The 12,628-nt window shown below is 37.3% G+C and overlaps 1 protein-coding gene and 1 long non-coding RNA gene across 3 annotated transcripts; one reads left to right on the top strand and one right to left on the bottom strand.

The window, feature by feature from the left end:
- Window positions 1-4,359: 4,359 nt before the first annotated feature.
- Window positions 4,360-6,156, bottom strand: LOC309400962. The gene is made up of 2 exons (XR_014176736.1): window positions 5,943-6,156; window positions 4,360-4,664 (listed from the first exon to the last, which is right to left on the bottom strand). It is a non-coding gene; the product is annotated as an uncharacterized lncRNA (long non-coding RNA).
- A 131-nt stretch (window positions 6,157-6,287) lies between these two features.
- CNTD1 (cyclin N-terminal domain containing 1) lies at window positions 6,288-12,546 on the top strand. 2 transcript variants are annotated; one of them, XM_081969775.1, is made up of 8 exons: window positions 6,288-6,349; window positions 7,047-7,239; window positions 7,342-7,417; window positions 8,146-8,302; window positions 8,807-8,969; window positions 9,944-10,088; window positions 12,171-12,267; window positions 12,412-12,546. In XM_081969775.1, the coding sequence occupies exons 2-8, from the start codon at window positions 7,068-7,070 to the stop codon at window positions 12,517-12,519; spliced, it is 918 nt and encodes a 305-aa protein (XP_081825901.1). In that variant the 5' UTR covers window positions 6,288-6,349; window positions 7,047-7,067; the 3' UTR covers window positions 12,520-12,546. The 2 variants fall into 2 exon arrangements, with proteins under 2 accessions (XP_081825901.1, XP_081825900.1); XM_081969774.1 differs by having other exon boundaries at window positions 6,342-6,452.
- The last annotated feature ends 82 nt before the right edge of the window (window positions 12,547-12,628 follow it).

A 12,628-nucleotide genomic window follows, 5' to 3' on the forward strand; every position in this document is an offset into this window, starting at 1 on the left:
TCAGATTTATGATAGTTGTAGTATCCCAAGGTCATGTGATCACCTTATGTAACTTTGATAAAGTCATTGAGAAGGCAGATTCACTTAACAACCATGATACTAATTAAATAAGTGCAGTAATTCACTTAATAACTGTGGCAAAAAGTCTCAAAATGGTACAAAACTGACTTAAAATTGTCTTGCTCAGTAACAAAAAATTGGGGCTCAACTGTGGTTATAAGTCTCCATATAAGCAGACATCATTAATATTGTTAACATTGTGGCTACTGTTTTCTAATTCCATTCTTCAAAATTCTCCGTTAGTGTCATTATTGTTATAACATAAACCAACTTTCAAGCCTCTAAATCTTTCTGTAAAAATTTTAGTCCCCTCTTAAGGACAATTTTGGAAATCATAAAAATCTTTATCCACGCCATGTAAAAACCATATCAGAAGCTATTTGTGCTTTATAAGTAATTCCAAAATCTTTTTATATCTGGACCCTTAATCCATTTAGGACTTTCTAGGATCAAAATCCTATTTTATGTTTTGCTGTTTATTTCAGATTCTTTGAATTTTTAAGATTACAATTAGGTTTTTTCATGATTAAAGGTAAACTCACAATCATTTTCAAATTTGTAATTATGAAGGTCTCTAATAGCTTAGAAATAGTTAATGAGCAATTTCTAAAAGTGTGCCTTGCAAACGTAGTTTCTTTTAAAAAGTCCCACTAGAGATGTGAGATAGATGGCTAATCTCATCATATCCCAGCACTCAAATCCACAGAAAACGACTGTCCTGCAGTCTAATGGGAAACAGTCATCTGGAGCCTACATGGACAATCTCCTTATCCAGAGAAATTCCAAGGAATCAACTTACTCACCAATTCCTTTGGCAAAGATCTTTGCCATGATCTTTCGCCATACCTGCCCTGAGATCCCACTTTCTGAAATCACTTTTGCTTTGAAAAGGGGTGCTCAGATATTCTGAGCCTCATTAAATATTGTTACTTTTGATGCTTCTGAAGTATTTTCATATGTGCATAAACAGATTTGCAAAGCTGTTAAAAATTACATGTGAGTAATGTATTTCTAATATCTGAAAAAAATATTAGTATGCTGGTACTAATTCTGTGTGAAAATAGAATTATCTTATTTAAACACTATAGTCATTCCCTGGACATTTTCAATTGAAATTATGTATTAGTTCATGCCCTGGTCGACCTTATTACCCTAAGCTACCTTGAGGATCAATCTTCAAATCTGAACTGAAAAGGCTTACGTTTTAAGAGATGTTTGTTCCACATTAATAGAATTGTGACTCGTATACGCTCTTGCTAAATCATAAATAGTCTGAGGGTAAGCAAAGTACCTTTAAGTCCAAGTAGCCAAGAACCCCTTAATGTACAATATCATGGCAGCTATTACAGAAACGGCTACTTATGAACAGATTGTGTTCCAAGAGGCTATTACTAAGTGCCTTTTTCTTAAGTCCAAGTATTAAAAAAAAAGTTATGTTACATTTCTTCACCTGATCAATTGCAAATTAACCCTAATCCCTTAATGCTCTTTAAACAGCAGTGAACATCTCAGCTTTCTCTCATTGCTCACTTACTTGCTCAGACTTCAGCCACTGGGGCAAAGACAGGCCAGTCATTCCACAGGCCATTGGGACCCTCACTGGGAAAGAGCAAGATAACCAGTACAACCCACAAGCGAAAGGGTGAGGTGTACACTGTTTGGTCTTGATCATATAAATGATAGGCAGCCTACACCGTTTAATTCTTCACAGGTATAAGCAGGAGCAAATTTGGTGGGAACTTCCCAGCAATGAGAGACTCCCAGCTCCATTGCCCATTCTCATGCCACCCATTTTCCTGCCATTAAACCTCTCCAAGCATGTAGATGGGTCAATTGTTCTTCTCTGATAGAGCCTCCTCCTGTGTCAGCATTCAGGTGGAGACAATTTTTAGTGCCTCAGCAATTCTTTTCTCCTGAGGTGTTTGGACCCTGTTCAGGCATGTTCATGTCCATTTCTGCTCCACTCAGTGGAGCCTACCAGACATGCTCCTGGCCAAGGATGTGGTACTGCCACCTTCTTGATAGGAGGCTCGCAGCATGCATAAACTAACCTATTTTCTACTTGTAGAACCTTCTAGACTGGAGTCAGGGACAGGTTTGTTTGTATGGGTAAACGTTTGTCATTCTAAAGTTCATAAGTAAGGGAGTGTCTATATTTCTTTTGGTAATTAAATAACAAAGAATGTAAAGCAATAATAATAGACGCAAACATATATATTTTTAGAACCCTTAAAGAAATTTCATTCTTTTAATGTTAAACCCATTAAAAGCAGAAATCAAGTTAATAGTTGGGCAATTGGATAATTATAGAACCTGATTTTAGTCTGTTTTCAAACCTACTGTAATCCCAAGTGTAACCTCTGTGCTAAAAGACACTAAGCAAACATTTATCTTTAAAAAAAAGATGTCTTATCTTTTTGTGGATGGAAAGAGGACAAGAAAATATAGACGAGTTCATCTAACTTTACGACTTTCTGGAAAGTTAAATTGGCTTATTTATCTAAAGTAACAACAAATACATGTATAATGTGGGATTCGGTAGGCACTGCTTATAACTTTCAAAAATCATTCGGAGCAAACTCTGTATAGGATGAGGTATTTTAATAGAATTATCAAAGGACGAAATGTTTCAATGAAAAGACAAGCTTTACAATGACTAGTAGTAAATAGAGTGTTTCCAAAGGGTAGCATTTTTAACTTAAATTATATGGAGTTAGAACTTATAATTATTAGATGATTAAATAAAAGAGTTGCAGATTGCTGTAAACATTATGGGCAGGAATTAAAGTAGCACATGATTTGGTATAAATCATGTAATAAATTCAGATTTCGGTTAAATTCAGATATTGGACTGGGTCCAATATGGGCATTGATTAGGAAAGGGGTTGTGAAATTGTGAATAGCCTCGATCTGGATATTATAACCAAAAACTTTGAAAATACCGTTCTCCCTCAGAGTCACTCTGGGCAGTGTACAAATAAAATATTAAAATATAAAAACAGTGTATAAAATGCAAAAGAGCCAAATATGAATAAAATTCAATGTTAAAAATTAATTAAAAGATAGGGAATGCTTTCAGGGTACTAGCCAGCCCTATGGTTGCATGCTGCGCAGGCCAGGGTTATCTTTCTGAAAGGTTAGGAATGGGGCCTACCTCACCTCTGGTCCACCGTTATCATTCATTCTCTTACTTATTCTTCTGTTTCAAATTTCAATAAATGTTTATGCATTTTAGTAATTACATGTTTATATTTGTACATGATTATATTTCAAATTAAATATTAGTATTCAAAATTATATTTTTGTCTACTTTTCTAATAATTGTAAATAAAAGAATCACTGACAATTATATCCTTCTGTCATCAGTTCTTCTCTTGGTTCTATTTTAAAATGGACAACATTTTAATATCTTGCATTAAATTAACCTTGTTTTTGTCTATTATTTCTCATCAATAAAATGTTTTTTGCGCTCCTATCCCTATAAGTTTTTCTGGGCGCAACCTCGCTTTTTATTTATTCCATACTATCTCTCATACTTCCGAACAGATTACTCAAGATGGATGGTGAGAGTTTTAGGACAGCTAATAAAATATTTCTTTTCTAATAATAATTACCAATTTGGAAAGATTTAAAGATTAAAATACATTGATTAAATTGTTAGCTGCCGAAAAAGAGATGAACAATTCAAATATAATGGTTACACATGTTTTAGATCAATAGTCTTCAAAGGTATTATATTCAGAATCTACAATTCCAAGTAAGAATATTTAAAAGATTTAAAAAACAATCCTTTGAGCAAGATTCTTATTACAATTTTGCTTCTTGTGTTTATAAATATGTTCTTTGCAAGGAATTTAGAATTTGCATGATTAGCAGAGCTTTCCATTGTGGAGGCAACATTGGTAACCTTATTGAGGCATTGTGTGTGTGCTCTAGCTGAGTGGGGGTGGAGGGACCTACAGAATACAAAGCAAAGGTAGGATAGTAGGGGTCATGTTACTTCATAAAACAACTTTGAAGGTCTATTTTCCCCTCAAAGCACCATGAAAATGAAATAACCCTTTGAAGTTTACACAGCTCTAATAAATATAAATATGCTGATAAAACCTGACACCTTGGTAAGTTACATGTATATGAGGAACACAAAGAGTTCACCTATACTACTGGTAAATAAATCAGTACTTTCTTACAGATGTAAAATGTATTTTAAAACATAACTCAGTACATAAAAGTTCTGAGCCTTCTTCCTCGGGCAGTCTGGAGTTCTACCCCAAAATAACCTCTCACACACAATTATCCTCCATTGAGTTTGTTTATTGGAGTTTCACAAAGCAGATAAAAGGTTTAAATGGCTTTTATAGCTTAGACATGGCGATATATGTTATCAGTGAACACTTTGAAATGCAGGGTGTTATCCTTGGAGTTGTGCAACTTATCCTTGAGTAGTCTGAGTGCACAAAGAGGAATGTTGACTTTCAACATCTAAAATAGGTAATTCTTTCAATCTGATGGGGTTTTTGCTGCCTGTGCTCGCATGATTTCAGCCTCTGATTCTACTTCCTTCAGCAAGCCATCTTGGGAGAAAGCATACATGGTGTAGGTATCTGCACATGAAAGGTCAGGAAAATTCCAGTATGCATGCTACTAGCCTCTGCTAAATAAATCTTAGTCATTTCCACCACCACGTCAAGAGTTATTGCACCATGACACTATCTCTGCCCTAAACTGGATGCAAAGGAAAAGTGTAGAGAAAGTTTCAAAACTGAAGAGCCAGTGCTGTCCGAAGACATCTCCGTGGTCATATGGCTGACATGACTAAATGCCGAAGGCAAACGGAACATTGTTACTTTCCCACCAAAGTGATACCTATTTTTCTACTTGCATTTTTACGTGCTTTCGAACTGCTAGGTTGGCAGAAGCTGGGACAAGTAATGGAAGCTCACTTCGTTGCGCAGCACTAGATTCAAACCGCTGAACTGCAGACCTTTCTGATCGACAAGCTCAGTGTCTTAGCCACTGATATGCTTTAACAAAATGCTTTATGTCAGATGTGCTTTAACAAAAAAAACAATGTCAACCTGGAAGGGGCGGGGAGAGAGAGAGAGATAGATCCAATCAGTTTGGATGAGGTATTCTGTATGAACAAATGATGGATTCCCATATTCTGGAGAAAGGACGACTAAAATGTAGTTAAATACATGTTTACATTTCAAAACCTTTCTTATATCCCTGAACAGTAAAAAAAAAAAAAATCTCAATACCTGCAAATTCTAACTCAAAGTTCTTAGCCATCTGGATCCAGGAAATAGGCTGGGATGTAGCTAGGAGCAATGCCTTTTGCTTTCTTGGAGCCAAAGCATACAAGGAAACTCCCTGCTTCATGCAACTCACTGTGAAAATTTATAGTATAATCTGGTGTTTCCCAGTTGTTAGATTTCAGTTTCCAAGATGGTGTAGTGGATAAGCTTTGGCTTATGAGAACAGAAACTCAGGATTCACTGGACCAGGGCATTTGAAGAGTAATTGTCAGCCAGTCATTTCTTGCGTAGTTGTAACTACAATAATAAAACTAGGGCAAAACAGGAGAAAACCACGCGGAGATCTTGATCTCCCCTCCTAAAATCAGGGAGGAAAGGGAGAGAACAATCCATTTCTAGGAGGTCTGCAGGCCCAAGGTACTGCTTGTTATGCAAGAGGTCTGAATTTCCGCCCTCGCCCCCGATTTTAAACAGAAAATTTTCTATTTTCTGTGGATTTACGTAGACGAGCAAGAACCCAGACAACTTAAGGTTATTGAAGCCCAAGGACGCAAATAACGAAACTGGCTCACGGCACGCTTTCCCCTTTCGGACAGCCATGGCGCTCAGATTACCAAAGGATACAGATTCCTGCGACGGCAACTCCTAGCCCGAGCGCTACGGCGTTGTTGCGAGTGTTCATCCCTCGCCGAACCATCCCCATGCCCGGCCCTCCAACGGGAGCCATCCTTTGCGGGTTGGCATTCATCGGCGGCACGCGCGAAAACTCCCCTCCTCGTTGTGGCGCGGACATCTCTCCCAGGACCTTGGCAAGAAAGTAGATATCAACTCCAGGAAGGCAAATCCAGTGAGGACCGCGCGGCCATTTTTGGTGAGGGCTGTGACGTACATTTGTCGCGACGTAAGGCTTTAAAAAAAACTGACAGTTATTACTGTGAAGGTCATGCCTCTTTTTGCCATCTTTGGTAGGGGCAAACGCTAATTAAAAGGGGAGGTGTGACATATATTTTGAGCTGACAGTTTATGGCACGGTATGATAGATGAGGATTTCCTCAAATTAATTGTGTCTTTTTTCTGCCCTTCAAAGTGAAGGCTAAAAACTTGGAGAAGCACAGTTTTTCTTTCCTTGACTTGGTATTTAATTTACTTGATAAATTCACACATATTCTAATTGAATTTAATATGTGCTATTACAATTTAATGACACAAATCTGAATGTATTTCGTATTGTCCCCTTAAACAAAGCCGGATTTTTAAAATAAGGTTGCTGTTCATTTTCTAAAGATAGGTTTATATGAAATATATTACTAGCCATATCATGAATGTATCTACCGCTTCAGTACTTTTCTTCTCTCTCACCTACAATTAATCTTCAGTCAGAGAAGCATTTAGGAGTGTTCCCTGCAGGAGCTTGAAGAAAATACAATTTTATATTAGAGTAATTTAATCTTTAAATTTCTAAATTACTTTATTGGGACTTCCCCTTTCATAAAGTTTATATTGAATTATATTTATTTTTGATGCTTTAATGGCATTTCAATACTGTTAAATCTAAGCAGCTTACATGAACAGCATTAACATGTAAAACATCAATAGATAATATCTTAATATGATAGATGTCACTGTACCCTGTTTTAACCATCATTATATTCCTTATTAATAGAAACAGTTGGAATGAACTGTTGGAAGAAATCAATTACTGTAGTTTAATGATATTTTTTCCCCCAGAGTATTAACAATACTTTTAGAATGGGCTTACCTGCACAGGTGTCTGCCCGATACCAGTATTCAGAACCTATCTTTGGAGTAATGACCCCTGGAATTATCCAAGACACTTTGCTTCACATGGCTATAGAGAATGAGCGGTATTTGAGTGAGCTGTGTGATGAGGCAGGCAGTTTCAAAGTCACACAGATAGTAGGTAAGAATTGGCCTTAACAAGGTCTCTAAACTGAGATGAAATTCTGAAAGACATTTTAGAAGAGCCTCTAACTATGATACTTTTTCTTTGTTTCTGTGCCAGAATTTGTTTTTCTTTTAGCTGGGAAGTGGAACCTAACTGAATCAGCCACATATCAAGCAATAGAAATATTTGAAAGGTATTTATTTTCTCTTTGACGGTTGATATTAGGATAGAACCTTTAATTTATGTTTACCACAGATTAAATAATATTAATTTTGTAGTATTTACCTCTAAGTAGATGTGCTTAAAGTTGCAGTTTTATTTCCTGTAACCTTTATCGTTTTATAGATGTAGTTATAGCAGCTAAATCACAGCTTTAACCTATAAATATAGAAACTAAAATGTATACTCTTCCTTTTTAAAGTCTCAAAAGATTGTTTGGAGGGAATACTTTAGCCACAGTTACAAATCAAAAGGTATTAAATGATAAGCCTGCTTTGAATAGCAAAAGCCCAAAGTCTATCAGAGGGGGAATTTGTGGACACCACTACAAATGCATTTAGTCTACAAATATACAATTGAGATTGCAATGCTTCTTTTTCTTTTCTTGCATGCTTCTTTCCCAACTCTTGTTTTTATAAAACTTTGTCTGAGACCAAGTCTGGAGTATTTAAATTGCATTCTTGTGCCACTTTAATTATCCCAGTTAATATCCAATTGTGAATATACTGCACCCAAAATACTGAATCAAATGGACAATTCGATTCTTGGGGGTGGTGGTGGTGAAGGTCCTAAAGTTTCATACATTGATTCATGATTCTTTGGGATAGCTGTCACTCTGTAAAATCAGTGTAGTTACATGGTTACTTGTTTATATATCTGCTCTTTTCTCTAGATACATTATCAATGCTTTTGTATTTGTAGGTATATGCTCAAACTTTTAGAAGAGGTCTCTAATTTGACTCTAGGAAAGGAAGAAGACAGCAATTGGGCCTCATTGAAAGTACAAATGGAAAACACGTATATGCTGCGTTTAGTCTCTTGCATTCAGCTTGCCAGCAAGCTTTCTTTCCATTACAAAGTAAGGAGTTTCAAGATCTGCCTTGAGCAATACAGTATTATATAACTTCCATACAAGTTTTGTTTCTGAGATACCTTGTGGACTTTCTCAATGACAGAAAAAAGACTGTTAAACGCATGCGTGCATTTGGGAAAAATATAATTATTTCTCACTAGACGATCTGATCAGAGGACGAAAATAGATGTTACAAACCTAAGCAATGGTATCTTTATAAATAGCTTGGGTTAATGGTTAGTGCTGAAGGAGATGTATGACTGTATATGGAGTTGGCTTTCACAATGATGAACTATCAACTATGAGGGAGATGGGATGGTTAAGAAGTTTGATAAAGAAATAAATATAAACTATTAGCAGTTGAAAGAATTAATTTGGCAGCTTTTTAATATGATTCATGTTGTGTTAAAAACAGCAACATACAACACAACCCATTCCAATAAAACATAGTACACTATGGCAAAGTAAAATTGGCATTTTGGATGTAATGTTCTTACTTCTTTTACACAGATTGTTAATAACAAAATGGTTCTGAAGTTTCTGAAGTCTTTGGGTTTCTCGTACACTACAGAAGAATTATTAGAATCAGAACTAGCTATTTTGAAGGCTCTGCATTTTCAAGTCAATGTTCCAGTTCCACTTGCCTATGTTGAAGTTCTCCTAGAAGTTTTAGGTATACCTAGGAAACATATACTGTAGTCTATGAAACAGCTTTGCCCTGCTAGTATCTTGTTTCCTCAAAAATAAGACAGGATCTTATTTTCTTTTGATCTTCAAAATAAGAGCTTGGCCTTATTTTCAGGGAGGTTTTATTGAGGTGCAGGAGGCGGCAAGCGTGGTCACCTCATAGCTGCTACTGTGCTGCAATATATTCAGGGAGGGCTTATTTTCGGAGGAGGGCTTATTTTAGCACATGCGCTCAAAAGCCTAATTGGGCTTATTATTCGGGGAGGCCTTATTTTTAAGCAAATGGTAAAAAATTGGTATTGATTCTGATTTGTCTATGTCTCTTACCGGTAGCTGAGCAGCCACTCTTAAATTCGTAGATCTCTTTATTTCCTAGGTTCTACAGCAGGTGGCAGCACTTAGCCAACTTTTGCTGCTCTTAAAAAAATTTCCAAATTACATCCTAGAGCAGTAGGATAAAGTGACAAATTACAGAACATCTCAGGGGAAGGCAGTGACTACACATTTTCTTCTTTTAACCAATGAACTACAGGGACATGTTCCTGTTGTTCTTAGGAATCCTTTTTTGTTTGTTTGTTTGTGGGTTTTTTTTTGCTTCTGGTGATTAAAAAACTATATGTTTCAATAAAATGGATTGTGGATCAGTGATTATTCTCAATCTTTATCACAGGCATCACAGATATAGTAAAGTTTTATGGGTTCTTATAAATGAGCACCAATTTGGTTTAGTGGTTAAGGCACAAGGCTAGAAACCAGGAAATGGTGAGTTCTTGTCCTGTCTTTGACATGGAGCTAGCTAAATGAAAAGTATTGAAACAGGCAGAAACAAGAGAGTAGGGGAAGCAAATTTATCCATGGCTCACAGATCGTAAGATCAAGGAGATAGATTCTCACACCTTATAGAAACCCACTCTCTTTCTTATAGCATCTAATTCTTGGACTTTCCCCTCCCAAAACTAGGATACAATGGCTATTTACGTCCCACAAAAGAGCTGCATGAAATGTGCAAACATTTATTGAGTTTGTCATATCTGTTGCGGAACAATATTTATGATACCTTGCTGAAGTCTTCAATAGAAAACTCCTCACCAAGTGAACTTCAAATGTAAGTTCTGAAAGAAGCAAGCTAGCAATAAATGTGCACCATAAAGGGAAGTCAAAATTTGAGAGTTGTGCATATTGAAGCAGCACAAATGGAAAATTAACTTTATAGACCAAGAATATCTGGGTTAGTTTTCCACTAGCAGATTTTTAACAGAGATATGTTTGTAAAGAATGCTCTCCTGATAGAATCTATCTTCAGTATGCAAACATCGTCCTGATTTTTCTTTGGGTCATATAAACCTTTCTTCTGCAGAATGTTTAAATATAGAGAATGCTCAGCTTAAGGCAATTTTTACTTGGTTGGGATAGTTTTGAACCTTAAATGTACCTAAATATTCCCTATGTAAGTTACTGTGATATGAATTGGAGGAGTTACTGGGAAGACATAATTACAATTACTTTGTTTTACACCACTGGAATGAGCTATTGTTGCCAAAAATTAAAAGCTGCAGAATTGAAAACTGGGCTGTGCAAACAAGCGAAGCCCCATGCACAGGATGCAGGCAGTATGCGAAACCACACCTCTTCTGGTCTGCAGAAAAACCGCTCTCCATAGAACCGGTCTCTGGTGCCCAAAAGGTTGGCGGCCCCTGCATTAGTGAACTTTTAAATAGAAACTGATTCATTTTGGATCCTTTTACTTGCCTTTTAACATTTCAAATAACCTTTTTGAATCTGGGTATTTTTAATTACAGAAAAGTGTCACTGATTTCACAAATTTGCATGTTTTCTTAAGAAAACCTTCGGTTCCCAATGTTACATTTTTAACACTTTGGCACAAAATACAGAAATTGGAAAAAAATTATTTTTCCTACGCTAATAGGGTTGTTGGCTATACAATTATACATAGCATTAAACTTTGTTAATGTTTCGTTTTTGGGAGATGAAAACATTAAATTCACCTCTTCATTGTTAGCTGCCAGCAAAATACAGCTTACTAAGTACTGTTGCCTAATATATTCAATGTAACAGTAGAAATGCAGATGTACACTGTTTTATTATATGGATACTCACAGCAGTACCTGGGCTCCACTGAACACAATGAATTTGTGAGCAATGTGCTATTTAAATACTTTAATGATGTTATAGGCATTCTAGCCATTGTAAGTCTTCCAAACATATATTTTGATTCAAAAGATGAGTGAATGTAACAGAGAAATGCTTTAAAAATAATCAACTATTTTATCATATTGGTTTGATATGGCTAAATACCTGTGTTTCCCCAAAAATAAGACTGGCTCTTATTTTCTTTTGGGCCCCACAATAAACTAGGGTTTGAGGGGGTGTCTTATTTTTTTCCCATCTATGGGAGTTCCATTTCTGCTTGCTCATGGTGGGGCAGGAGGCCAGGTGGTGCACCAGTGCAGCCACTGTGAGGCGGGGGTGGGGGTTGGAGCTGCCTCTCATGCCTCACCAGCTTCCCTCAGGGTCCCCGCAGTTAGACCTCCCACACCCCAATATTTGCCTTGTGGCGGAGGCTCCAGCAGCATGTGGCTGTTGGCCCACTTCTGCTTACTTGTGGCCAAAACAGAGGCGGCCAAGTGACGTGCTAGTGCCACAGCTACGAGGTGACGTGGGGGGGTGGAACTACCCAATGCACTCCACGCTGGCTTACCTCAAGGCCCCTACAGCCAGGCCATCCACGGCGACACCCGACTGTCCTCGTGGCACGAGCAGACCACTTGGTTTCCTGCTCCATTGCAGTTGCAAGCAAAAGTGGGCTGGTGGCCACGTGGGCTCCTGCTCCACATGGCTGTTCGTGCTGCCACTGCGAGGCAGGTGTCAGAGCATGGATGGTCTGGCTGTGGGAGCTCTGAGGTAAGCTCCACCACCACCCCACTTCACCTCATGGCCATGGCAAAGCGAGCAACCAGATGAAATGGTCAGCTAGCCAGCCATGTAGGCTCTTAAGTAGGGCTGATTTTGGTGGTAGGGCTTATATTAGGCACAAAAACATGCTAGAGCTTATTTTGGGATAGGTTTTATTTTGGGGAAAACAGGGGAGGTTTGTACTTCCAAATGTACATCATTATTATATTGCTGAAATACAGTCCTTGTTCTTTTTGTCATTTCAATTTCATAGAGCCAAATTTGTGTCTGTAAAGGAAGACCTCATGCTACTAGCTGTAGGAGTAATTGGTGCAAGTTCTTTCCTGCTAAATCATGAAGACTGGAATCAGGTACATATATCTTATCATTTAGTTCACTCATGTATTAAATGAAGAGATTTTTGTTGTCCTACATGTGACTTGCTACCCATAAGATCCCTAGTTTTATAGGATATAGCATACCCATTTAAAGCTTTTTTTTCTTTCTTTTGAAAGGTTGTGGATTACCTCAATAGCACCACAGGCATCAGTCTGCAGAGCATTACTGAGGCAGTCTATGCAATTCTGAAGCACAGTCTAGGTAATATAGTGAATGGTTGTTAGAAACCCTTCGTTTTTCTGAAGTTGAAGAGCCTGATTATCAAGAGATGTACTATAGTATTTGACATAGGCATGGGATTTGTAAGCAGATAACTACTAAAAAGGCATTACA

This window comes from Natrix helvetica, assembly GCF_964273705.1.
Source record: "Natrix helvetica genome assembly, chromosome: Z".
NCBI classification, from domain to species: Eukaryota; Metazoa; Chordata; class Lepidosauria; order Squamata; family Natricidae; genus Natrix; species Natrix helvetica.

Excerpts from the sequence above, each read along its gene's own strand:
- CNTD1 (XM_081969775.1), top strand. The coding sequence starts at position 7,068 with ATGGGCTTACCTGCACAGGTGTCTGCCCGATACCAGTATTCAGAACCT. Across the intron at positions 7,240-7,341 it reads CAAAGTCACACAGATAGTAG|AATTTGTTTTTCTTTTAGCT; the intron begins GTAAGAATTGGC and ends TTTCTGTGCCAG. Across the intron at positions 7,418-8,145 it reads GCAATAGAAATATTTGAAAG|GTATATGCTCAAACTTTTAG; the intron begins GTATTTATTTTC and ends TTGTATTTGTAG.